We start from the raw sequence: 25,632 nt of genomic DNA, 5'->3' as shown, positions 1-25,632 counted from the left end.
CCCCCTCACAGAGGCTCCTCTCCCCCTCACAGAGGCTCCTCACCCCCTCACAACAAAGAGTTTCCAGAACAGAACGGGTCAAACTGAGAGAGTTCCTGGATCTTGTTCCGGAAGGATCTGGCTCAAATTAACCTCTGGTCCGCTGTGATTGGTTTATTTTTCTACCTGTTGTGATCGGTCAGAGATGCATGCTGGGAGTCAGGAAGTGATTTAGCACATATTTAGTCTCAGCTGTGTGGGTGCTCTGTGTCTGTACCTGTTGCAGCCTCATCAGTGCACGTGCACGCTACAGTTGTCCTTAGTTCAGAGAGAATGTTTGTTTCCTGTTGCTAAAGCATCGTCTCTAAGTCCATTTATTCATTATTGTGCATTATAGGCTCATGCTTTATGCTTTATTATGATAATGGATTTATGTGACTGTTCAGTTCTGTTTGTAAATTGCAACTCTTCTTGTTGTGTTTCAGTTTCACTAGTTTCTCATAAAACTGCACGGAAGTTAACTGCCAGTCTCCTGGAGTTTTTTTAGACTTTAAGCTGTTTTGGAACGCAGGACTTTACAGATTCTTGTGGCTCAACAGTACATGAGGATGAGAACTCACGTTGTACAGCAGCATATTCAAGGTGCTGATGAAGGTGCCGTTGCTCTCCTTCACTGAGATAGCAGCTGCTGACCTTCAATTAGGATAAAAAAAACACATTTCAAAGCAGGTTCTGGTACTTTTGGTCACATTTTAAACTTTTATAATGCATAAAAAAATTAAAAATCACTTCATTCCCTGAAGGTTTGAAATATATAATGTTAAGAGCTTGGGTCACTTTACATGATTCAACTTTAAATTCAACATTTGAAAACACACTGTCTTCAGTAATGAATGCTATTATTTTCTTAACTTTATACAGCTGTACCCATTTATTTTCTTCATTTATCAAAATGTTGTAAACATAACTTTAGAAAGCTCTGAAATATTTTCTTCAATAAAGTTCATTCATTCATTCAACCTTTATTTATACAGACTAGTCGTATTGAGTTATGAGGACCATTTTCAAGAGAGACCTGTTTACACAAACTACAGATAAGGGACACAGCAACAAAATGCATTTAAAATATAAAGTAATTAAAAGTACTGTGACATAAAACAAAATAAAATCAAGCTGCATTATGAAACAGTGAAGCTCAAATAAAAGAAACTATAAGCTTAGTTCTGTACAGTTTTCTAAAATCTTTCTTAATGTTTTAATTTAATGATTATGTTAATAAAAGTATCACATGGACAAAAATTATAACATGTGCCTTGATACATTAAGATTAGAGATTTACAACAAATTAGTGCCACTTAAAAATGGTTTAAAGAAGCATTTTAATTTTTTTGACATTTGAGACTAAATGTTTAGACAAAAGTTGAAAATTATTAAAAAAAATAAGTCAAAAGTATCAAATTTGTGGAGGAGCCAAGATGGCCGCACATCGTTAAGCTGCATTCTGCTAAGCTCCCTCCAGCCCCACCTGAAAAACTGCCTTTTATAATTATATTCTCGCTGCCACCCCTTGGATTCTTCCTCTGAGGTTGGTGCTGCAGGATTGATTGGATGGAGCTGAAATATGGCCTCTAAATTAAAACAAAATCTCAAACGGCGGGATCTTGGCCCACTTGGTCTGTTGACACAGCTACAGCCTGGGGCTGCGGCCACAGCAGGAGCGTTGGCCCCACCCTCAACGGCTCTGGAGTGATGGTTGAGTCGGCTCTGAAGTCAAACATTCTGGATTCAATTAAATCTGAAGCCATGACAGTAATTAAGATGGAGATGAAGGCGGCTCTGATGGACGATTTAAGTTTTATTAAGAGCGAGCTGCAGGCGGTCAGAGCAGAGGTTGACCAAGTCAAGCTAAGTGATACAACGTCTGAAAACGGGCTGTCTTTAAATCCTGATGCATGCTCAGGGGCTGTCTTTATGCTCAGGTGAGGTGGAGGTTCTACATAGGACCATGGTGGAATTGAAAGATGAGGTGGATGGGCTGAGAAAAAGCCTAGAATCCTTGGAAGGGAATATGAAATGTAACAATATTAGAATTATTGGCGTTCCTGGGCTCATGCACCCCTACAGTGTTAGCCGAGATGCTAACGGAGGTGCTGAAGCTGGGCAAGTCGCCACTGATCAACCAAGTGTACCGTACGCCAGGCAGGGGAGACTGATGATAAATCAAGACTTATCATGGCCAAGCTACATTATTGTTAAGATTGTGTGGAGATATTACAACGAGCATCAGCGGTGGCCCAATCCACTTCAAAGAATCATCCATGTTCTTCACACCAGATTATAGCACAAGCACGGCAAAGGCACGAGTGATTTTCACGTAGCTGAGGCGACTCCTGCGGAACCAAGCAGGTATCTGGTATGGACTTCTTTTTCCCGTACAACTTCGTATCATTTATGGAGGGACGGACTAGGTGTTTGTTGACTCCATTCAAGCTATGGCATACATCAAGAGGAGCCTCATTCCAGCAACAGGATCAAAATAAACCATAGGACCGGCATCCCTCTACAAGCATTTTATCTTAAGCTTGTGTTTGACTCAATATTCATTCAACCTTTATTTACACAGGTTAATCCCATTGATATACATTTGAAAAAAACAGAATTACATTTGAAAAAACAGAATCACATTAAGCCAAATAGGAAGGGTTGTACTTTTTTTACTTTATTAACAGCATAAAACCAAACAACAGTACATCCTGATGCATGCTCAATAATCCAGGTAGAAAATCTACAAAAGTTAAGTCAGGTCCTCTGGAGGCCTCCGGGTTCAACTGTCCCCCTCTTACAATGCTGTGATTGCTAGTATCACTCAGCCCTCTGTGAACAGTAAACAGCCATCAGGTGCTAATGATCCATTGTTAGGCTGATGGTCCTTCTTGAGCATGTGATCAGCTGGTTTTGGTTGTCAGCAGCAAACTGGTTGATCCACTCTGAGAAGGAGCTATTTAAGAGACTGAGCTGAATACAGCACCTCAGACTGAGGAAGTCCTCAGGATGAGAGACAAAACGTTTCTACGATTTTATTTATTTATTACTGTTGTTTTTTGAACATCCACAGGACCTGACAACTTTTTTAGAATATACAGTACACACATATTTCTGATGTGTGTACTGTGTTCTGTTGTTCAGTTTTATGCTGTTAATACAGTTTAAAAAAAAAAAAAAACTTCCTGTTTGGCTTAATGTGATTCTGTTTTTTTCTAATGTGATTCTGTTTTTTTCTAATGTGATTCTGTTTTTTCAAATGTTGTTCATTTACACCTTAGGGCCACCGTACATTGAGCCTTGGAGACTCATTTACAAGAGAGACCTGATTTTAACAAAGAGTGATGACAACAGTGGACAACAAAGACAATAATAGACAGTTATAAAGGATGAGTACAAATTGAGATTGCTTTTTAACATTTTTTATTTAAATTAACAAGTGAAAATAAAATGGCATTTAAAAGAAAATATAACCAAAAAATAGCTAGGTTGATGGACGGCAGCTCCCTCTGGCTTCTCTGCAGTCTTTTATCATCAAACTGACCCGTTTTTCGAACCGGACTAAAGTTGGTCCCCCTTCCAATTGAATTTGGTGTTCAGTGACTCAGAGAGCCGGACGGGACCGTCCAAAAAATATATTTTGGTCCAGGACCGGCCGCTCCCACCCCACCGGTCACTCTGAGCACACCCTGCCGGCCAGGTGACCCCTCGAGCTGGGGAGTCAACACACGAAGGTACGTTGTTTTTCCTCTCTCTCTCTGGACCCCAACAAATTCCTCATCTGGACTTTTGTGGTTCTACCTGGTTCCGACAAGAATCGCCGGGTGGTATTTTGCTGGTTTTCTGCTGGACTGGCCCTCGTGGTGTCTTCATAGGTGAGGGGGAAGTGTACCTGTGTCCCCCGAACTGGACCAGAACCGAATCGAGGTGGCTGTGGGGGACTTCGCCTTCAACAGAGCTGGTCTCAGCTTCAGTGAGCAGCCCGTTACTTTTAACCAAGGACTGTCCACCTCCGTGGAATCGCTGTGTTCACCTGGAGGAGACGCTCCGATGCTTTGAAGCACCGCCAAAACCGGACCAGAGATGAACCGGGCCAGTGACAACTTCAGCCTCTTCACCTCTTGTGCTGTGGAGCGCCAGAGCCAGACTGGAGCAGGACCGGACCAGTGATGACTTCAGCCTCAGCCTCTCTGGTCAGTCTCTTAGTTTTTCACCGGGGGTGCCTCTCGTGCTGTCGGGTGCGGAGGTGACATGCAGAGAAGCGGAGGAGCAGCGCTGTGTGGTGATCAAGAGAAGTTCGGAGTTTGTATTGGAGTTGCTGCAGGCCTCCATCCAAACTCACCTGGATAATAATTAATTTTATTCCGGATCACGCTGTTGGCCCCTGTTGACCTGAAACGAGCTAGAACCATGCCTTTCACTTCAGGAGGATTTTCTGGCAGCACGCTCTGCTATTTGTTGCAAATGATCTGTTTCTGCCTGTTGGTTCTGGACCCAGCTTCTGTTTCTCATGGGAGCATCCATCCATCTTCACAGGGGGGCTGGAGCCCCCCTCAGCCCAACTCAAACTGCAGTTGGGCCACCTCGTCTGATTTGTTTGCCCATTTGATGTGTGACGTTTTAGGGTCTGAGACTTTTCTGCATCATTCATATTACTGTCACTATTTTCAGTTCTCAGATTATCTGGAGTCACTGAATCTTGTTAATACACCTGGATCTGTCCATCACTGCAACTTTCACTGTTTTTGGGTCCTGAATGATCACGTCTTCATTAATGTTTCTCATGGTTCGATTATAGGGGCTAATTGTCACACTGTTAACTCCTGTAATTACACATCAGTCACAAAACACTCAAGAAAATGTCTGATAATAATGTTGTTACTGCTCTCAGGGATTCAGCCCAACCCTGGACCCCCTACTATTTACAGCACACCAAATGACTTTAAAAACATGTCAGGGCTTCATTTTCTGCATGTAAACACACGTAGCCTTCTGAGAAAACTTGATGCCTTGAAAATTCTGATCAGTTGTTCTGGGGCAGATGTAACCTTCATCTCTGAAACCTGGCTCAACAAATCTGTACTGAATAATGACCTTGTAATCAATGGATTTAACATCTTTCGCTGTGATCATCAAAAAAGGGGGGGTGGAGTCGCTATTTACATCAGAGATTCTCTGGTTTCTAGAAATGTGTCTGCTAAAACAATTCCAAACCAGTTTGAGGCCTTAGCTGTAAACATCACTTTGAATGGAATCTTATCTGTAGTGGGTTGTTATCGTCCCCCCTCAGCAACACCTGAGGCCCTGTTCTCCCTGATGGAATTCCTTGGAAATTAAAAATTCTAAGAGATTTTTTTGGCAGGAGATTTCAACATTGACTGGGGTAAGTCAACCCCCCTCTGTGATAAATTCAAGGAATGTTGCTTGTCTCTTAATCTTACCCACCTGATCAACTCTCCCACTAGATTAAACAAAACCCGTCCTAAAAAATCCTCCATCTTAGACCTGTTTCTAACTAAAATGACTCACAAATTCCCTGGTACAGGTGTATTCGCTGACATTTTGAGTGATCATTGTGTAATAGCGGCTCTCAGAGATATTAAACTTCCACCTTCTAAGCCCAGATTAATTCAAAAAAGGGATCTGAAACGTTTTTGTGAACAGTCATTCTCTGTGATCTGTCTCACTTTGACTGGCATCATATTCTATTAATTGATGACGTGAACTCCGCTTGGAACTATTTTCATAATAGTTTCATTTATTTTGTGAACAAACATGCTCCTTTTTGTCAGTTCAGAATAAAGGGACGAGACAGCCCCTGGTTTACTCCAGAGCTAGCTGACCTCCTGCACAGGAGAGATCATCTTTGGGCCACAGCGAGAAAATCTGACTCAGACACTGATTGGTTGAGTTTTCGACAGATGAGGAATAAATGCACAACTGCTGTCAAAGCAGCAAAATGCAATTATTTCTTATCTCAGACCTCCAAAAATCTAAATGACCCTAACAGATTCTGGAAAACCATCAATTCTCTCTCAGGCAGCCCCCAATCATCTGACCTCCCATCACAACTTCTCGTTAACTCTGTTCCTGTGTCAAATAAGCATGAGATCCTGAACTGTTTCAACAAACATTTTGTTGCTTCTGGTTCTTTATTTGACACAGTTACTAATGGAAAATCAGCCACTTCCCCTAATAACCAAACTTCTACAAATCAAATCCCTCCTACAAGTCAATCCTCAGTTAATCACACCTTCTCTTTTCTCCGTTCTCAGTCAGTGAGGTCAATAATCTGTTAAAAGATCTTGATCCTAAAAAATCTGCAGGTCCAGATGAACTTCCACCTTATTTCTTAAGGCTGGCTGCTCATATCATCACAGTCCCTGTGACCCACATCTTCAATCTCTCCACAAGACAAAACTCCATCCAGACACTTGAAAACAGCCTTTGTTCTTCCTTTGCTGAAGGGAGGTGACCCCACCTCACTGAACAACTATGGACCAATCTCTAAACTCTGCATTTTAGCCAAGGTTCTAGAAAAACGGATAAACTCTCAAATCAAAAATGACCTGGACTCATTTAACATCTTATCTCCACATTTATCTGGTTTCAGGAAACAACACAGTGCAACCACTGCTTCACTGAAGGTTCTTAATGACGTTGTTGAAGCACTGGATGCTAAGGATTATTGTGCTGCACTTTTCTTAGACCTGTCTAAAGCTTTTCACACTGTGGATCAGAACATCTTGTGTCAGAAGATCTCAGGAATTGGTTTCTCAGAACACACCATTGGTTGGTTTTCTAACTTGTCTCTAGATGTGAGTGAGAGAGTGAATGGTTGTTTGTCTTGTTTGTCTCTATGTGTCCCTGTGATGGACTTGCGACCTGTCCAGGGTGTACCCCACCCCTAGCACAGTGATAGCCGGACATAGGCACCGGTGACCCCCGTGACCCAAAATGGAAGAAGCGGGTAAAAGATAATGGATATTCTTTTAGCACAAATGTTAACTTAACAATGTAACTTACATCTAGAGGTATGCACACCGTTTTTTTTTTTCTGTACTCCGATGAAGACAGACGTGTTTTCCCAGTGCTCCGTATCCCCCCATCCCCACCCCGCTTCCCTGCTTGCACTTTTTCGTCCTGTTGAACCCTTAAAGAGCCTCTTTTTCTTCCTGCATACCTTCCTAATTCGAAGGATTTGATCAGCTGGTCTCTCAACAAAATTGAGCTCTAGGTGTGAGTGAGAGAGTGAATGGTTTTTTGTCTTGTTTGTCTATGTGTCCCTGTGATGGACTGGAGACCTGTCCAGGGTGTCCACTGCCTCTCGCACAGTGATTGCTGGACATGGGCACTGGTGACCCCCGCGACCCAAAAAGGAAGAAGCAGGTAAAGAATGGATGGATTCTGGTTTTATTTCCCCTATCAAATTGAAATAAATTTGTGACAGTTGTGAGAGTTTTATTTGTAAGACTCATTTAAAGCCACTCAAGTTGTACCAGCTCTCCTGTGACCCTGATAGAAAAGTGGGTAAAGATAATTGTAGTGAACTAAGCCTCAGGTCAAATCTGGCCCTGAGGGCCTTCTTGGGACAAGAACTGTCATTTCATTGATTTGAGTCCAGAAACACAAAATTAAGTTCATCCAGAGACTTTCTAAGTGTGTCCTGCACTGATCAATTGAAAGAACACTCTCTTTTTTATTATCATTACTATTTTACAAATGTCTTGATAATCAAAAGTGTGTTTAGTTCAAACCATTTTAAATGTTGAAGTGAACTACTCATTTTAAATCAACTGTGAAACAGTATAAATGATTTTTAATCCTCATTCAAAGTAGAAATCAAGTTAATGTTTGTTACAAGAGTAATTATGCATTTTGATTTTCTGTCTGAAATGAGCAAGTTGTAAGTCGGTCAAAAGTCAAGTTTCGGTCAACTACATGTTTATTGGAAATAAATGTCATGTTTAACTTTTTCAGACAGATAGGAGAGACCGACTCCAAAAAGTCTCTGTTTCTTCAAAACATCTTTATGTCTGTTTTTAAACAACCTAATCTTTCTCCTTGACTTTTAATAACCTCTTACATCACTAAGACCACACCCTGTTGGTTCGTTTCGACCAATCAGGAAGTTCTCATGAGGAGCCGGAAGTGACCTCTTTAAAAGGTTCAACACTTCCTAGTTCCAGGCAGAATGCAGATTGCAGAATGCTGGAATGCAGAATGCTGGAGAACAACGGGAACTAAGCTGAACAACGTTCCAGGGAGGACCTCGAACGAGAAGTCCCTGAACGAGAGAAGTTCAGAGGAACAATGAAGAAGTCTGTTCTGGGATGATCTCACGACTCCTGAGGTTTTAGCTGTTCTTACGGAGACGCTGGAAAGAGTTGAAAGGAAACTCTAGACCGACGCCGAAACTATCATCTGCAAAGGTAAAAGAGTCGATCTCAACCAAAGTGTACCGTGGGTTAAGCTGCGTCCAAAGGAGCGTGTTGTCGTTCTGGTCTACAGACCTACATCTTATACAGACACATATTCCCTCATCCATCTTTCCCTCTCCATTTAAACTCCTTCATTTCCCATCTTTAAAACTCTTAATTAACTCCAGTAATTAATCCAGATATTTTCAGAAATGTCTGTTGTAAAGCTGCAAGGAAACCATGGCCGTATGGTTCCCATTGTAAAGCTTGCTAATTAAGCTATGTGTTATTGTAATCATTTTGCCAAATTAATGTAAATGTTTGATGTTAAACTTTGATTCTGTTAATAAATGACCGCATTCATTTTGATGGGTCAAAGAAAATTGGTGTGAGTCCTCGGTGCCCGGGCCTCGGTGCCTGGACCTGGACCTACATCGGTGCGGCGGGTGCCGACGGAGGCCTATGAGTTTGTCGCTGTTGGCCCCGGGGGGTCACTGTATGTGGTTGCTGGTGGGGATCTTCCGGTTCTCCCCTGTGGTCCCTTCTGGGGGGTAGGTGAGTGGTTTGCCCTGTGTGGGTGGCTCTGGGGGCTCCGCGGTCGGGGTCCCTCCTGGGGTCTTGGGCTCTGGTCCCCCCTTTTTCGTCTGCCTCTGGTCTTGGGGGTCGGGTCTCTGCTGCTTCACAGTTACTAATAAATGTTCTATTAGAGAAGCCTTATACACTTATGCATGCTCACAACCACACACAAATAGAAGCAGGGATGTTTATGTAGGCTTTATATGTAGATATATAGATATGTATGTGAGTGTATATTCATGTGTATGTATGTATGTATGTATGTATGTATATAGGCATAGGTATGGGTATATATATTTATGGAAACTTACTGCAAAGCCATGAATATTTTAAGTTCTTTATACATATGTATTTTGTTGCTGTGTTTTGTCATGTTCTTTGCAGGTGAACAGACAGTGGCCGGGTGTTTTGACGTGTGCTCTATTTGTATATATTTCTTATATTTTGGAGTCTTACTTTGTCTTTTCTTTCTTTCTATCCTATTAAAAAAAAAAAAAAAAAAAAAAAAAAAAAAAAAAAAAACCTACACTAGAATGTCACTATAATAAATATTTCATAATAATGGTGTGGAGAGGATGGCTGTAAGGGGAGAAGGGAGGCCATCAAAAAAAGAAAAAAAAAATTAACGTCTCACGTCACATTTAATTATTCAATGCACGATAGAACTCAGTCCAGAAAAATGAAAGAATCCGTTTAATTTATGAATAATATCTCACAGATATATGTTCATTTACATAATGATGGATGGGACATCCACAATAAAAGACGATAAAATATAACGTAAAAAGCCAAACCATCCATCCATCCATTATCTTTACCCGCTTATTCCATTTTGGGTCACGGGGGTCGCTGGTGCCCATGTCCAGCAATCACTGTGCGAGGGGCGGGGGACACCCTGGACGGGTCGCAAGTCCATCACAGGGACACAGAGACAAACGAGACAAACAACCATTACTCTCGCACTCACACCTAGAGACAATTTAGAGTTACCAATCAGCCTAACATGCATGTTTTTGGTCTGTGGGAGGAAACCGGAGCACCCAGAGAAAACCCACGCATGCACGGAGAGAACATGCAAACTCCACCCAGAAAGGCCCCTGGACCGAGGTTTGAACCAGGGACCTGCTCGCTGAGAGGCAGCAGCTCTACCAGTTGCACCACTGTGCTGCCCAAAGCCAAACCAATTATTTTCAATTAAAAGCCAAGTGCAAAATGTGTCTATTTGGGGTGCCACACTTGATTAACTGTGAAAGTTTGTCTTTGTGGGGAAGGAACAATTTGCTCTACAGATGAGTGAAGACTTACGAAGCCAGCTGAGTGTTGTTGACCAGATATTCCAGAGGGTAACTGCAGCTGAACCTGTACAGGAGGCCTGGCAGGTAGCTGATGATGGTAGGTGGGTCAGGTGTGTCAATGTAGCCTGATATGTTTCCAATCTGCACCAGAGACTGGTTCCCATAAGCATTGGGTCCATGAGCTGTGGAGACCTGCAGCAGAACAATCTGACAGTGAGTCACCATCACTCTGCTGTTTTTTTAGGGACAAACATTAACATCCAAACTGAGACTGGCTGATCGTTCATCTTTAAGTTTTAATTTCTTAATGGTAAATGGACTGCACTTATACACAGCGCCTTTCTATCTTATCAGTGATTAGTGGTTATAGCAGTCATCCCCCAATGCAAGAGTTGGAGGGTTGATTCCTCCAGCAGTCACATGCTGAAGGGTTCCTGGGCAAGACACTTAACCTCTCATTGCCTCTGATGTGTGTCCCATCGGTGTATGAATGTGATAAAGCACTGATTAGTCTTTGTACAGACATAGTAGAATGTTGCATGAATTGGTAAATAAGGGCAGAGATTGTGTTGTAAAGAGCTTCAATTATCTTGATAAGACAGAAAAGCGCTATATAAGTACAGTCCATTTATTATTTACTATCAGCATACTCAAAGCTCTTTAAAACACAGTCTGTGCCCTCATTTACCCATTCATACAGCACTACTAGATCTGTACTCTACTAGATCTCTACAAAGACAAATCACAGCTTTAGATCACATTCATACACTGATGGGACACACATCAGAGGCAGTGAGGGGTTCACTGTCTTGCCCAGGGACACTTCAACATGTGACTCCTGGTGGAATTGAATCCCCAGTTCTCCCATTGGAGGATGATTGCTCTAACCACTCAGCCACAACTGCCCCCAGTAACCAAACAAAACATTATAAACAGAACAGTCATATTCTGGAGGATTCTTTGTTCCTGCAGGAACTTAAGTATAATAAATAGATTTAACCACAAATAAAAAAATTGGTTAGTTAGCTTAAATAAACAATATCACTACTGGATACTACTTAACAGTGATGCTCTGAAACACAAGTATTAAAAGAGTACCAGTGCATGGGCATTGAGGTTTCCTGTTCTAAATTTTTGTCCAATATACCTCATAGAGCTTTTTTTTTTTTAAAGGGGGGGGGTTAAATACAACAAAAAAGTGGCCATCTGCTTCGATCGGCTGGGTTTGAGAGGACAGGAAGGAGAAACAAACAAACACAGAATGACAGGTCTAGATGTACGGTACTTTCTATTAGGGATGCACTGATCCACTTTTCTTTTTTTTTTTTTACTTCCGATCCCGATACCTAAGTCTAAATATCGGCCGATACCGATCCAGTTCCGATATCATGATCATCAATGATTTTATACGAGGCTGTAATAATCTCCTCTCAAGTACAATTTGTACAAATATATGCACGCATGTCCAAAAAGGCAACTTGAGGTAAGTTTTATTAATGTTGGATAAGTTTTAAAGTTAGAATTAAATCCTGCTAACACAAAACATGTTTGTTTTATTCCTAGCTTTAAAGTGGATATTAAAGTGATTAATTTAAGTGATTGTTTGTTTAAAGTTACTTTATATATTTTTTAAATAAGGGGCAGATATGAGATTTTTTTTCTTCTTTCTGCACTCTTTTCATTCAATGTTTTTTTTTTATTTTTTATGAATTTGTTGTTTATTTTTGTTTCTTTTAAATGAATGAATAAAAGAATTAAATAAAATAAAATGTTAAATGGGCAGCATGGTGGCGCAACTGGTAGAGCTGCTGCCTCTCAGCGAGCAGGTCCTTGGTTCAAACCCCGGTCCAGGGGCCTTTCTGGGTGGAGTTTGCATGTTCTCTCCGTGCATGCGTGGGTTTTCTCCGGGTACTCCGGTTTCCTCCCACAGTCCAAAAACATGCATGTTAGGCTGATTGGTAACTCTAAATTGTCCCTAGGTGAGAGTGAGAGAGTGAATGTTTGTTTGTCTCGTTTGTCTCTATGTGTCCCTGTGATGGACTTGCGACCCGTCCAGGGTGTACCCCGCCCCTCGCACAGTGATTGCTGGACATGGGCACCAGCGACCCCCGTGACCCAAAATGGAATAAGCGGGTAAAGAAAATGGATGGATGGATGGATGAAAATGTTAAATGGCTTTAAACATCTGCTAAGTTCATGGCATAAACCAACAGACGCTGAAGCCATGGAGCTCGAATGTCCATCGTAAAACTAACTTTACTGTGGTTTAATGTGGCGCTGTGGCTCTGCAGACAGTGCACGTTGCTGTCTTGTTTTGTGGTGTTTAGTGTAAAATACTTCCACACAGCGACATGTTTAGATGAAAAGTTTGTTAGCTGTTAGCTACAGTGCTGCTAACAGTCCTCACGTTGTAGCTGCTGCAAACTATGAACTAGATTTCCTGAATGTTTGGCGGGTCTTATTACTCTGGGCTCATGAGACACGCCTCCGTTCAGGAAATCCATTCCATAGTTTGAAGCCAACATGCATCATGGATCGGAATCTCTGCAGGTTGGATCGGAAAAATCCGATACGTAAATTATGCTGGTATCGGAGGCCGATATCAGTTCGGATCGGCCCCTTCCCTACTTTCTATAGGAGGACAGACAAAGTAGCACTTTACATGTCTGAAATGTCTCTCCAATACATTTTATGGATTTCACATAAACACAGTTTAAAGGGGATGAGGATGCCCGTTGGTCATTGCTGCGGTCATGTATACAAATTATTCATAAAAATATTTTTGTTTTATTTCACCCAGTGTCTCACTGTTACAGGACTTACAGTTTTCTCACAAAATGTAGAGTGTGTGACGGAGGACTTTTTCCACAGGCCTCCAAGCTCCACACTTCTACTAAACAAGTACAAAGTTCACACCTACCATTGTCTGTTCATGAGTAGAACAGTTGTTTGTGTGACTAAAAAGATAACACCACACCCTCTGCATCCTTCTGTGGAAAATCACTTAACATGCTTGTAAATGGTAAATGAACTGTACTTATATAGCGCCTTTCTATCTTATTGAGATACTCAAAACGCTTTACTTTACAATCTGTGTCCTCATTTACCCATTCATACAGCTCTATACTAGATCTCTACAAAGCTAATTGAACAAATCATTCTAAAGAGACTAATGAGTGTTTTAGATCACATTCATACACTGATGGGACACACATCAGAGGCTATGAGGGGTTCAGTGTCTTGCCCAGGGACACTTCGGCATGTGACTGCTGGAGGATTCGAACCCCCAACTCTTGCATTGGAGGACGACTGCTCTAACCACTCAGCCACAGCTGCTTATGTAACTGGTTTGAGGTCAAAGGTGTACTTTTCAAAAGTGCTTAAGTACTGGCTTGACTTTTTATCTGCACACTCTTATACAGACCATTCGTTCAGTCACTCTGTATGATTTGTGCCTTTATTGCAATAAATAACTTAAAGATCATTTTGTGAAGACAAGATTTTAATCATGCATTTCTGCTGCATTTCCACGACAAACTTTGATGACGAGGATGGGATCACCGTTTGTCCGTCGAACTGGGTCTATCATCACCGGTGACCGATCATCGGGACCCAAACGAGGGGTCTCCTTCCAACCTCTAGACCTCAAACTATGAGTGAGTGAAGACTGATGAGCTGATCGACCACACGTTTATCCCTGGACTTTTCCATGCTGCAGAAATACGTAAATTGTTTGCTGTTAATTTTTGAAAATGATTCAGTCGACATTTTGTTATCATTATAGTACAAAAATAATAATAATAAAAAGGGAACTTTGGGGAGAAACACAGTCAAACTAGGTCCAGGGGCTGGTTGGGAGCGATTAGATAATTTCAGGCGTACGGAATACAGAATTGTTCTCCTGAAGAGAGGATTTTACGTCCTCGGGAAGTTTTTTCATGAACTTCCAGGTACTGGCCAGGAAGTGGGCACGTGTCCCATAGTTTAGTCATAAACTATTTAAATTTGCCTAGACAGAGTGATGGGCAAGGGCCAGAGTAAAAACTGTGGACCTTCCAAGGAACCTTGTATAAAAGTAATGTTAAAAAATACGGAGAACTGTCCATAGAATGTCTTCACGAATGGGCTGAGTTGGGATTCCCAGAGGGTGGGTCTTTTTTTTTTAATCAAATCCAAAAATTGGAAAATAAATTACAAGAAAAACAACAGGAGTTAAAAAAGAAAAAGAAAATAAAGACTGCTGATCTTGAAAAAACTGATAAACCTTTAAAGTGTCTGAAGATGTGGAACGAGGAAGTTGAAAAGAGAGAGAGAGGAAAAGACTACAGCGTGAGTTCTGCATGTTGCAGCCTGATGCAGGGCCTGAGACACAGAAAAAAACAAATTAAGCAAGACAAACAAAGTAGAACAGACTGACACCGTTGTTTCTTCTTCTTCTTTATACCCCTCTCTGACAAGGATGGATGACCCTCTTCTCTCCTTGTGCCCACCTCCCCCATACCGGTCAACATCTCAGCTGCTGAACACTTCACAAAGATTGTCTGACCCAAAACTCAGGGGCCCAGAGGGCAAAGCCTCATTCTCACCTCCTCCTGTGCTGTTATTGCCTCATTCAACCCTAGTCCAGATTCCTGACCTCACCGCCATGGGAGCAACAGGGTTTTCTCCAGGAAACCACTTCCAACTACCAGTGTCAAGCCCCACCAGCTTCCCTGGTTTCAGCACTTATTCTCCCATCGCCAACTGCCTCAGATCCAATGACCCTGATAGCACAATCCTCCAGGCTACTATGGTTTAAGTCATAGGCACTAACGGCCTGGCCCTGGTCTTCAGGCCATGGCCAATGGAGGACATGAAAGCGGCTATGAAGCATCTCCCCAAGGCTGAGAATGACGGGGAAAAGTTTGTCGTTATCCTCACAGACTTCTGCAGAGAGGTCATTCCGGCATGGCCAGAGCTCATACGCCTCCTCACTGTACATTTGGGACCAACAAATTTCTACAACATTAGGGCAAGCCTGAAAGGTAATCATGCCTGTCAAAATCCAAGGCTTGACAATGCTGATAATGATTACTACCGTCATGTGCTGACTGTCCTATGCAACACCCTGAAGGCCACCTTCCCCAGATGAGTGAACATGGACAAAATATAAATATGTAAACAAAGTCCCGATGAACCAGTAGATGACTACTGCACTCAACTGCATGAGATGTTAAAAAAAAAAAACTCAGGTATTGATGAACCACAGAACCTGGTTGAAACAAGAGGTGTCTGGGAAACCCATCTTTGTCAAGCCTTCAGGAACGGGCTACTCTTCCCCATTGCTTTAGGGATGACTGCTTCCTGTGTGGGCGTAGAAGATGCATGCCTGCACGAGCTACGCTGCCATGCCAAACATGCTCAAAAACTCCAGGAAGAAAAGAGAAACAGACAAAAAGCTAAAAACTGAACAGAAAAACAAAGCACACTTGGAGCTGGTCCAGACCGTGCAGAACCAGAGTGTGGGAGACCACCAACACCAGAACCAACAACAACCACCACCACCTTACATTGCGGGGGTTAGAGTGACATGGGAGGAGCAGACGGCTGTGCAACCATCTGACTAGTCCCTTCAGATGAGTACACGTGCGCGCACACACATACACACACACACACCGCTATGTAAAATACACGTCTGAAGATTTTAAATCTTAACCACTGCTAACTCTCTCAGTTGCTAACTAAAAACTCAGTTTCTTCATTGATTCTGGTGCCACATACTCTGTTATAAAGGCCTCAGAGGCCTCTCATTTGAAAATGAGTGAAACATTTTTGTTTTCTACCAGTGCTTCTGGTGGGCAGCACGGTGGCACAACTGGTAAAGCTGCTGCCTCTCAGCAACCATGTCCTGGTTCAAATCCCAGTCTGAGGGCCTTTCTGGGTGGAGTTTGCATGTTCTCTCCGTGCATGCGTGGGTTTTCTCTAGGTACTCTGGTTTCCTCCCACAGACCAAAAACATGCATGTTAGGCTGATTGGTAACTGTGAGTGAGAGAGTGAATGGTTGTTTGTCTCGTTTGTCTCTATGTGTCCCTGTGATGGACTTGCAACCTGTCCAGAGTGTACCCCACCCCTCGCACAGTGATTGCTATACATGGGCACCGGCGACCCCCGTGACCCAAAATGGAAGAAGCGGGAAAAAAATAATGGATATATGGATGGTGCTTCTGGTGTGGCAGTGCTTGAGAGGTTTTCTGAACCTGTGCCTTGCACAGATCTTGGTGACGACAGCATGAGCCCCAAGACCGTTGTGCATAAGTTTCTCATTTCACCACACTGTCCTGTCAACTTATTAGCCAGGGATTTAATGCTGTCATTTGGATTAAACCTTTTGTCCACACCCACATTGTTGCAAATCTCCCACAGCCCTGCAGAAATTTCTTGCCCCACACTGGCACACTCACAATTTCTCTTTGTGTACCAGTGATGCATCCCGATAGACCAAGCTGTCAGTCTTGTACAACAGGCGCAGACTCTTGTTTCTCCCTCTGCTGTAGTTATGAAGCCATCTCACTTACACTGCACTGCCCACATCACTTATGAGGCAGATGATCCTTATGGTACTCCCTTTCTCAGTCATCCAAATGATCATCTGTCCTCTGAGTTTCTGTTCTGGACACACACTCAGTGTGCTCTATCTGTCAAGTTGGATCCAGCTCAGGTCAGACTCTTTACTATTTCTGACTCCTTCCCCCATATTTCTTTGGCCAAGGACCACACTGACCAGTTGTGTGACTTAGGCCCCTTCACACTGAACTGTCTCTCAGCTCAGGACTGGTTACACACACATCCCTTTGCTGATACAGTGACTAATCCTGGTGTAAGATTTGTTTCTCATCTTACATTTGAATCCCATGTTAAAAACATTTGCAAGACTTCATTCTTTCATCTGAAAAACTTCTCCAAAACTCCGTCCATTACTCTCCTTTTCCGGTGCTGAAAAACTTGTCCATGCTTTCGTTTCCTCAAGACTGGACTACTGCAAATGCACTCTTCTATGAAATTCCATCTAAGCACATTCAAAAATGTCAGTATGTACAGAACAGTGCAGCCAGGATTCTGATGAAGCAAAGGAAACATGACCACATCACCCCAATCCTGAAATCCCTGCACTGGCTTCCCATTTCACTCCTTATTGAATACAAGGTTTCCTGACTCACCCACCAATCCATTCACGGCAATGCTCCACACTACCTTAAAGAACTGCTCACTGCTCAGACATCAACACAATCCCTCTGCTCCACAAATTCCTACCAGCTCTGCCCTCCCAGAACAAAACTGTGCATGATGGGTGACAGGGCCTTTTGCTCTGCTGCTCCTCGTCTGTGGAACAACATCCCCAACCATCTAAGGATACCCCAGACAACAGAAAGTTTTAAGAAAGGACTGAAGACCATTTTATTTAAATTATTTTATAGTGTTTAAAGGTATTTTTTATCTGGCAGGTTTTCTTTTTTAGTTTTTTAGCTTTTAAAATTTTTAGTCTTTTTTTAGTCCATGTTTTATTCTTTTTAGATATTTTATAATGTAGCACTTTGAAATTGTAAAATGTAAAGTGCAGTACAAATTAAATAAATTATTATTATTATTATTATTATTATTATTATTATTATTATTACATGTCCTCTGTGTTTTCTTTTCGACCCATCTGCAGGTGTACAAAACTGTGTGTGCTCTCATTTTCCGGTCTCCACAATATGCATGTGCTGAATGACTCATCCAGCTCTGTAGGACCTGTTGTTTTTTGTCTCTCTTCTTCATAACCTCTGCCTCAGCCTCTGTCCCAAGTACCTTCCCACCTGTGGGCGATCCATAAGTATGATGTAGGCCTAATTAAATATGTAGAGCCCGTTGTCATCCACTCAGTCACTCTTTCGGCCCAAGCTGCAGCAGTACCCCCTAAAACAGGAAGCCACTGACGGCATCACACCTGTTTTCCAAGCTCTGCTGAAATCGGGAGTGATTTTCCCCTGTCCTGACTCACCTTTCTTTCCTGTGAAAAAAGTTAGGGACACCCCACCCAATGAATGGAGGTTCGTACAGGACCTATGAGCTGTTAATGCTGCAGTACATGCCCGTGCCCCCACTGTTCCAAACCCTTACAATATTTTGTCTCAAGTACCCCCTGAAGCAATGTGGTTCTCTGTGGTGAACCTGGCAAACGTGTTTTTCAGCATCCCCATTCACCCAGACAGCCAATTCTGGTTTGCCTTTGAATTCAATGGTTCCTCTTACACTTTCACCCATCTCTGTCAGGGGTTTTGTGAATCACCTACCATTTTCCATCAAGCTCTGTGTCACAGTCTTTCCTCTCTCACCCTTTCCCCAGATTCCACCCTGCTCCAGTACGTAGATGACCTAATGTTAACTACCCTGACCAGAGCAGTGTGAGGCAGACACCGTCACACTCGTTTGTCATTTGGCATAGCGGGGCCACAGGGTCAGCCTCACCAAGCTTCAGTTTGTTCAAACTCAGGTCACCTTTTTGGGCCACGTCTTGTCTGGATCAGGTAAAACCTTGTTCCCTAAAAGAATTGCTGTCATAACTACTCTACCTCGTCCCATCACCAAACACCAACTCATGTCCTTTTTTGGGTCTGTGCTTCTACTGTAGGTTGTTTATTCCTAACTACTCACAACTTGAGCTGCCCCTCAGAGACATCTGTCATGCCCCTGGTCTGGTCCTGTCCAGCCTCATTTTCTGGACCCCAGAGGTAGATTTGGCCTTTGTGAGCTTAAAAATTGCCCGCCAGAGTGCCCCCACCTTGGGCCTCTCCAACCCCTTAATACCTTTCACTCAGACAATAGATGAAAAATCTGGTTGCATGACCTCAGTCCTGTTGCAACATCGTGGTGATCGCCTACGGCCCATAGCATATTTCTCCTCCAAATTGGACCTCGTGGCTGCAGGCTTACCCTGTTGTTTGTGCGCAGTCGCTGCAGCCAAAAAGGCCCTTTTGGCCTTGAAAGATGATGTTGGCTACTCTGATTTGACCCTTCCAGCTCCACATGTAGTAACACTCATTCTTAATGAGCAAAAAACATTGCACTTGTCAGCAGCTCGTTTCTTACGCTATCACATGTGTCTGCTTTACATGTATAACGTTATCATCAAACACTGCACAGCTCTAAATCCAGCCACACTGCTCCTCCTTCCTGATGGTGGGGAACCACATGACTGTGTGGCTGAATTGGATCTGACATGTACACCACGACCTGACCTATCTGACATACCACTAACTGACCCAGACATGGTTCTGTATGTTGACGGATCTGCACGCCGTGATCCTCTAACTGGTACTAACCTTGTGGGTTTTACTGTTGTTTCAGATTCAGATGTGCTGCTTTCGGGTCCTCTTTCTCATGGTCTGTCAGCACAGGCCGCAGAGCTGGTGGCATTAACAGAGGCATACAAATTGGCCCTTGACAAGACAGTGACCATTTACACTGACATCAGGTATGCTTTTGGGGTTTGCCATGATTTTGGAGTACTTTGGAAACACTGCCGCTTCCTTAGGTCTAATGGTACCCCCATCCAGCATCACAAAATCATTTTTGATTTGCTAGAGGCCATTCTGCTTCCAACTTGAATTGCTGTGTGCAAATGTTCCGCTCACACCTGCGCTCAGACCCGGTCTCCTGTGGCAACGCAGCAGCAGACACAGCTGCTAAAGTAGCGGCTTCCTCTTCGGCTTCTGTGCTCATTGAAACACAGGAAGTTATAGACATTTTCTGCTCTCTCACAAACATGCAAACTTTTGCTACTGCTGAAGAGAAACAAGCATGGCGAACAGCAGGCTGCCATATACAACAGGACATCTTGATAGGCCCAAATTCTAATCCATGCTTGCCAAAACATTTCTCCCTCACTTTGCAAAATTGACACATTCCTTTCATCATGTGTCAAAGGGAGGAATGTTATCACTAATAGACAGCCACTGGTTCACGATCGGTTTTTCCACGGTGGCCCAAAAATCAGTAAATACCTGGGAATTGACTTAAAGAAACACTGCTCTTACCACCCAGACAGTGGAAGAGCAATAGAAAAAGAAAATTACATGCTAAACAAACAAACTAGCCAAATGTTGCACTGACACAGGACTGTCATGGCCAAAAGCATTGCCCTTGGTATTAATGGTCATGAGAATGAGGAAATGAAGCAGATGTAACCTAAGTCCATTCAAAATTATTTTTGCAGCACTCCCCGAGAATTGGCTTCCACCCACCAGCTGCACCCCTGCCCTCCACAACCTTTAGCAAGAATCAAATGTTGACTTACTGCTCTAATCTGTCCTCTGCTCTCAGTTCCATCAGATTATGAGTAAAATCAGCGCTCCCTGTCCCAGCCTCCGGACCTCTCCATTCTCTGCGGCCAGGTGACTACGGTGAAAATCTTCAGATGAATCTCCTGGAGAGCCAAGCACTGGCTGGGGCCATTCCATGTCCTTCTGACAACCAACACAGCCACATGGATCCATGCCAGCCACTGCAAAAAGTTGTCCAGCACTGCGGGCCCAAGAGAAAGCAAAGGACCCTAAGGTGCCGGACCTACTAGATGCTGGACTTCGAGGAAACGCAGAGACACCTTTGAGATCAGGGCAGCTGGAAATGCAGAGCCACTTGTGAGATCAGGGCAGCTGGAAACGCAGAGCCACCCAGGAGTTGGGGCAGCCAGATTCGGGACGAGATGGATGATCTGAGGTGCCTTCTGCACAGCTATCCTGCACCTCCACCCCCACCACCTTGCCAACTGCGATTCTGGCATCAAATTGCTGGGAGATGGTGGAACTGTGTTCACTGGCCATGCCTGTTCATGCTCATGACCTTCCTTTTTGGCTTCGTCCTGTTCCTGATCTGGCTCTGGCTTATGGGCCAACTCACCAACTCGACCAACATAACTGTTCATAAAAGAGCTGGGTGATCTCAGTTGGAAAATGAATGCACGAACTAGAAACCAGGATGTTCCACAGGTCCTAATATAACTATTGTAAAAAAAACACCACAAGTTCTGTGCTGCTCAACCCATGTGTGTATTTCCCTCTGACACCTGCACTTAAATGCCTAGGAGTAGATTTTCTTTTCTCCCTTACAAATGCAGACACCAGACGAGAACAAGGCAACAGTTTGTTGTGGTGGAATGTGGTAAAAACTAGGGATGCACAATATTATCGGCATGGTATCAGTATCGGCCGATATTAGCATTAAATTTCAATATCGGACATCGACCTTTCCATTAAAATAACTCGCCCATATAAAAGGTGCTGTTTTTGCCTGCAGTGGCTGCGCAACGCAATGATATCACGCGCGTTTACCTAAGCTCACGGCGGAGTCTGGAAAATTCAAAATGTCGGCAGTGTGGAAGTTTTATTTTTCGTTGGTAAGGATGGCGAATTCTGAAGATGTACAGTATGTACTACGTTGAGCCTCGATACATTGTCCGCAGTCAGAGATATTCAGCCGACGTAACATTACCCGAGTTACCAGCTGTCATTTCCGACGTCATTAAGAAGCTAATAGCTGATAGCACGACTTGTTGGGTGAGTTTTACCACAGACATTTGGACGTCGTGTTAGCCCTGTTAGCATGATTAGTCTTATGGCGCAATGTCTGTTTTCCATACTTTGCTTTATATGTACAAGGGACTGTACCCACAAAACAGCTAATTTCCATGAGGCCTCTGTGAAGTCAGTGTTTAAACCCTTGTGGGAGTATTGACTGATTTCTGGTTGTCAGCCTTTCCTGTTTAGTTATTGCATCTCCATTATATTGTTTTTCGCCTGTTATTTTACTTTTATGCGCTATCTACCATTTTCAAGTTTAATTTTATGATTTTATTAGTATATGTTGTTCATTTTAGAATGACCAAAGGGAGGAATGTGATGGAGGACTTTTTCCACAGGCCCTGAAGCTCCACACCTCTAGTAAACGGGTACAAAGTTTGCACCTCCAAAGTTCCACTTTTCTAGTTAACAAGTATAAAGTTCTCACCTACTGTCTGTTCGTGAGTAGAACTGATGTTTGTGTGATTAAAAAGACAACACCACACACTCTGCATCATTCTGTGGAAAATCACTGAACATGCTTTGTTTAACTGGTTGGAGGTCAAAGGTGTACCTTTCAAAAGTGCATAAGTACTGGTTTGACGTTTTACCTGTGCATTCTTGTACTGACCGTTCAGTCAATCTGTATGATTTGTGCTTTTATTGCAATAAATAACTTAAATATCGTTTTGTGAAGACAAGTTTTTAATCATGCATTTCTGCTGCATTTCCACGACAAGCTCACTCCCAAGCTTCCACAGATTTTTTTTTACTCATATTGTTGTCTTGAAAACTGGAAGTAAAGCATACTTTTAATTAAAAAAAGCTGCAGAAACACAAAACGTTCACATTTTCCTTCGCTCAAGGTTTGAGTTTTTAGGATCTGAGTAATGTTTTTTTGCACTGCAGCTGTTGGTTTAAAGCTTACTTTTCAGTCTGCGTTTCTGCCTGCATCTCACTGACTTGGCAGTCGGGGAGCGACAGACAGTCAGTGCATTGTTACCATGGTGAACATAAAGAATCACAGGCAGCAACTTTAACATTTCTTTTGATCTTGATTCTCTTTAAACATCTTATACAATTTGTGTCAAACATTTTGTCAAAATTATGTTCATATTTTAAACAGTAGAGGCAACTTTAAAAACAAAAACAAACAAACAAAAAGTTCTGTTCTTACCACCAGCAAATTTCCACAAGACTCCAGTGTTGCCAAGCTGATACTAAAGATTACAACAGTAGGAAAAGTGTTGTTATTAATAAATCCTCGACAGTGTGCGTCTCCATGCCGACCGTTGAGAGCCAAGTCAGCATCCGTGTAGCCAGAGAAGAGGACAGGGCAAAAGTTGACCTTGAGTGTGATGGTCTGAACTCCACAGTACACACTGATATCTCTCTCCGCTGAAACACACAACAAGCATCCTGTACATTAAAAACGCTGAAGTCATGTTTGTATGAAGATTAAATATTTGCTTGTAGTTGGGGTGAAAAAAAATCCTGAATCCAGTGACATTATTAGATTATGTCTAAGATCATCTGGACGGTTTCTTATTTTTGCTGAGACGTTTTGTCCTTCTAATGAAGGACGGGTGGCCCCTCAGATTGAAGTCCTTCAGATGAAGAACGAAACGTCTCAGCAAAAAAAGAAACTGTCCAGATGACCTGACTGAGCATTGTTGGATTTTTACCTGGATTACTGAGCATGAACTTTGGTATGTCTGTAAGGTTCATTTTTCAGGAGAGTAGTTCATTCTCTACACTTCTGAGTTAACAAATACGACAAACATCTGCTAAGTTTTTTTTCTAGCCCCATTAACCATGAACAGTCGATTTATTGTAACAAGTGGGAATTTTGCTTTAAAGTATCAATAATTTGCAAACTGAGGTGGAGTAGTTAGAGCTACAACCTCTCAGTGAGAAGGTGGGTTTGTACTCTGGTTTCCTCTCACACACCAAAATACACGTTAGGCTAATTTGTAATTCTAAATTGTCTTTAGGTGTGAGCGTGAATAGTTATTTATCTCTGTGTGTCCCTGTGATGGGCTAGTAACATGTCCAGAGTGTCCTCCACCTGCTGGAGGAAGACAACAGTTTCCAGTGATCCAGTAAAGGGAATTAGGTAAATTAGATGGATGGATGGATGATGGATGGATAATGTATTGGTGATGGATGGATGATGGATGGATAATGTATTGGTGATGGATGGATGATGGATGGATGGACAAATGTATCAGTAAACAGAGTTGCTTCATTTGTATCTCAGTTTCTCACCAGGAAAGCGGCTGTGAAGGTTGGCGTCACAGTTGAATCCATTAAACTGAGCTCCAGTTAACTGGGCTGTACTGAACAGTGAGATAATCAGAAATATATATTCCATTTCAGCACCTGAAACACAACAGGAACCACATGTCAGGACTTCCTTGTATCACATCAGAAAACCTAACATTTGAAGCAGGTGGTGAAATTATTGTTTATATATTTTTATTCAGCCAAACCCGAAATATTAAACTTTCCATAAAAGATTTCATCTGTGAAAATTAAAAGTAATCGTTTAATGTCTGAACATGTTTTAGATTTCTGCTAAACATATGTCAGAACAGTTGAATGTCACATAAAATTATCTTTAAACATCTCTAATTTCAACATCATTATGAAATCAAATCCTTTTATTTGCAAGACACAATTAAAGCAACTCAAGTTATCCAAAATGCTGAACAATGAAATCATAAAACAGCAAAAGACAGATACGAATAGCCAAATATATAAAATATTAACTGCTGGAGATCGGTACCAGCTCTCCTGTGACCCTGATAGGAAAGTGGGTAAAGATAATGATGGATGGGATATAAAAAGGACAATAAAACATACACCTAAAAAGCCAAACCAGTTATTTGCAATTAAAAGCCAAGTGCAAAATGTGTCTATTTGAGGCTTCACCCAGGGATCCACACTTGATTAACCGTGAAAGATTGTTTTTGTGGGGAAGGAACTATCTGCCCTACAGACAGACCTGGAACTTAAATAATTTAAGATGTCTAGAATTTGAATAAAGGCAGATAAGTTCTGGAAAACAAACATTCAGGTGCCATGTAAAGATTTAACAGCAAAGTATTTGGAAATCATTGGTGTGTTGAACTGGATGCCAGCAGAGATGCAGCAGAGTTACTGGTTCTTTTCCTGCTACCAGGAACCAGGAAAAGAACCAGAGGCAGACAATGCTAAGAACCTTTCTTCTAACCTGTACAGCTGTCTGTGAATGCCTCATCAGATAATAATTTCTTATCAGACACAGAGACTTGAAGAAACAAGTAGAGGACTGAAAGTTGCTGTGCAGCAGCAGAACTACTCACCCTGGTTCCTGGAAGCCAGCAAGTCAGTGGTTCTCCATAAACATGGGATAGATGAAGGAACAGTCTGCACAGCATCCCTACCAGGCAAATAGAAACTGGATCCTAGAGCATGGGGGGGAAAGGGGCTCTACGCATAAGAGATTCATTATTAGAAGATGTCAACAAAAATGGCTGTCCAGAGTGAACATGGGAAAGTCCATCAGACCTGAATGTGTTATACAAATCCTTTCACGTCCACAGAAACATGAGCAGCTTTTGAAGTTTTCCACTCAAATCCTTTGCTTCAGTCAGGCTCAGCCAATGCTCACAAATGGTTTGACGCTGCATGTGGTCCAGAGGCTGCTGTGGTGGGGGCAGAAATATCTTTTCATCGCACCGGTGACCTTAGTCCTCTGA

General features: G+C 42.5%; 1 protein-coding gene across 1 annotated transcript in view; it reads right to left on the bottom strand.

Annotated features, from left to right (window-relative positions):
- Positions 1 to 24,263, bottom strand: part of zpld1a (zona pellucida-like domain containing 1a) — a 47,998-nt gene extending 23,735 nt beyond the window's left edge. The window contains exons 1-4 of the mRNA XM_037687625.1: positions 24,158 to 24,263; positions 23,067 to 23,287; positions 10,323 to 10,504; positions 600 to 672 (exon numbers count right to left, since the gene is read on the bottom strand). Of these exons, the coding sequence (XP_037543553.1) occupies positions 600 to 672; positions 10,323 to 10,504; positions 23,067 to 23,287; positions 24,158 to 24,263 (582 nt within the window). The remainder of the gene's footprint in view (positions 1 to 599; positions 673 to 10,322; positions 10,505 to 23,066; positions 23,288 to 24,157) is intronic.
- Positions 24,264 to 25,632: the final 1,369 nt, after the last annotated feature.

Source organism: Nematolebias whitei, chromosome 14, assembly GCF_014905685.2.
Source record: "Nematolebias whitei isolate Nwh7 chromosome 14, NemWhi1, whole genome shotgun sequence".
Lineage (NCBI taxonomy): Eukaryota > Metazoa > Chordata > Actinopteri > Cyprinodontiformes > Rivulidae > Nematolebias > Nematolebias whitei.
The sequence above is the reverse complement of the archived record's forward strand: the minus strand, read 5'-3'. Positions and strand labels throughout refer to the sequence as shown.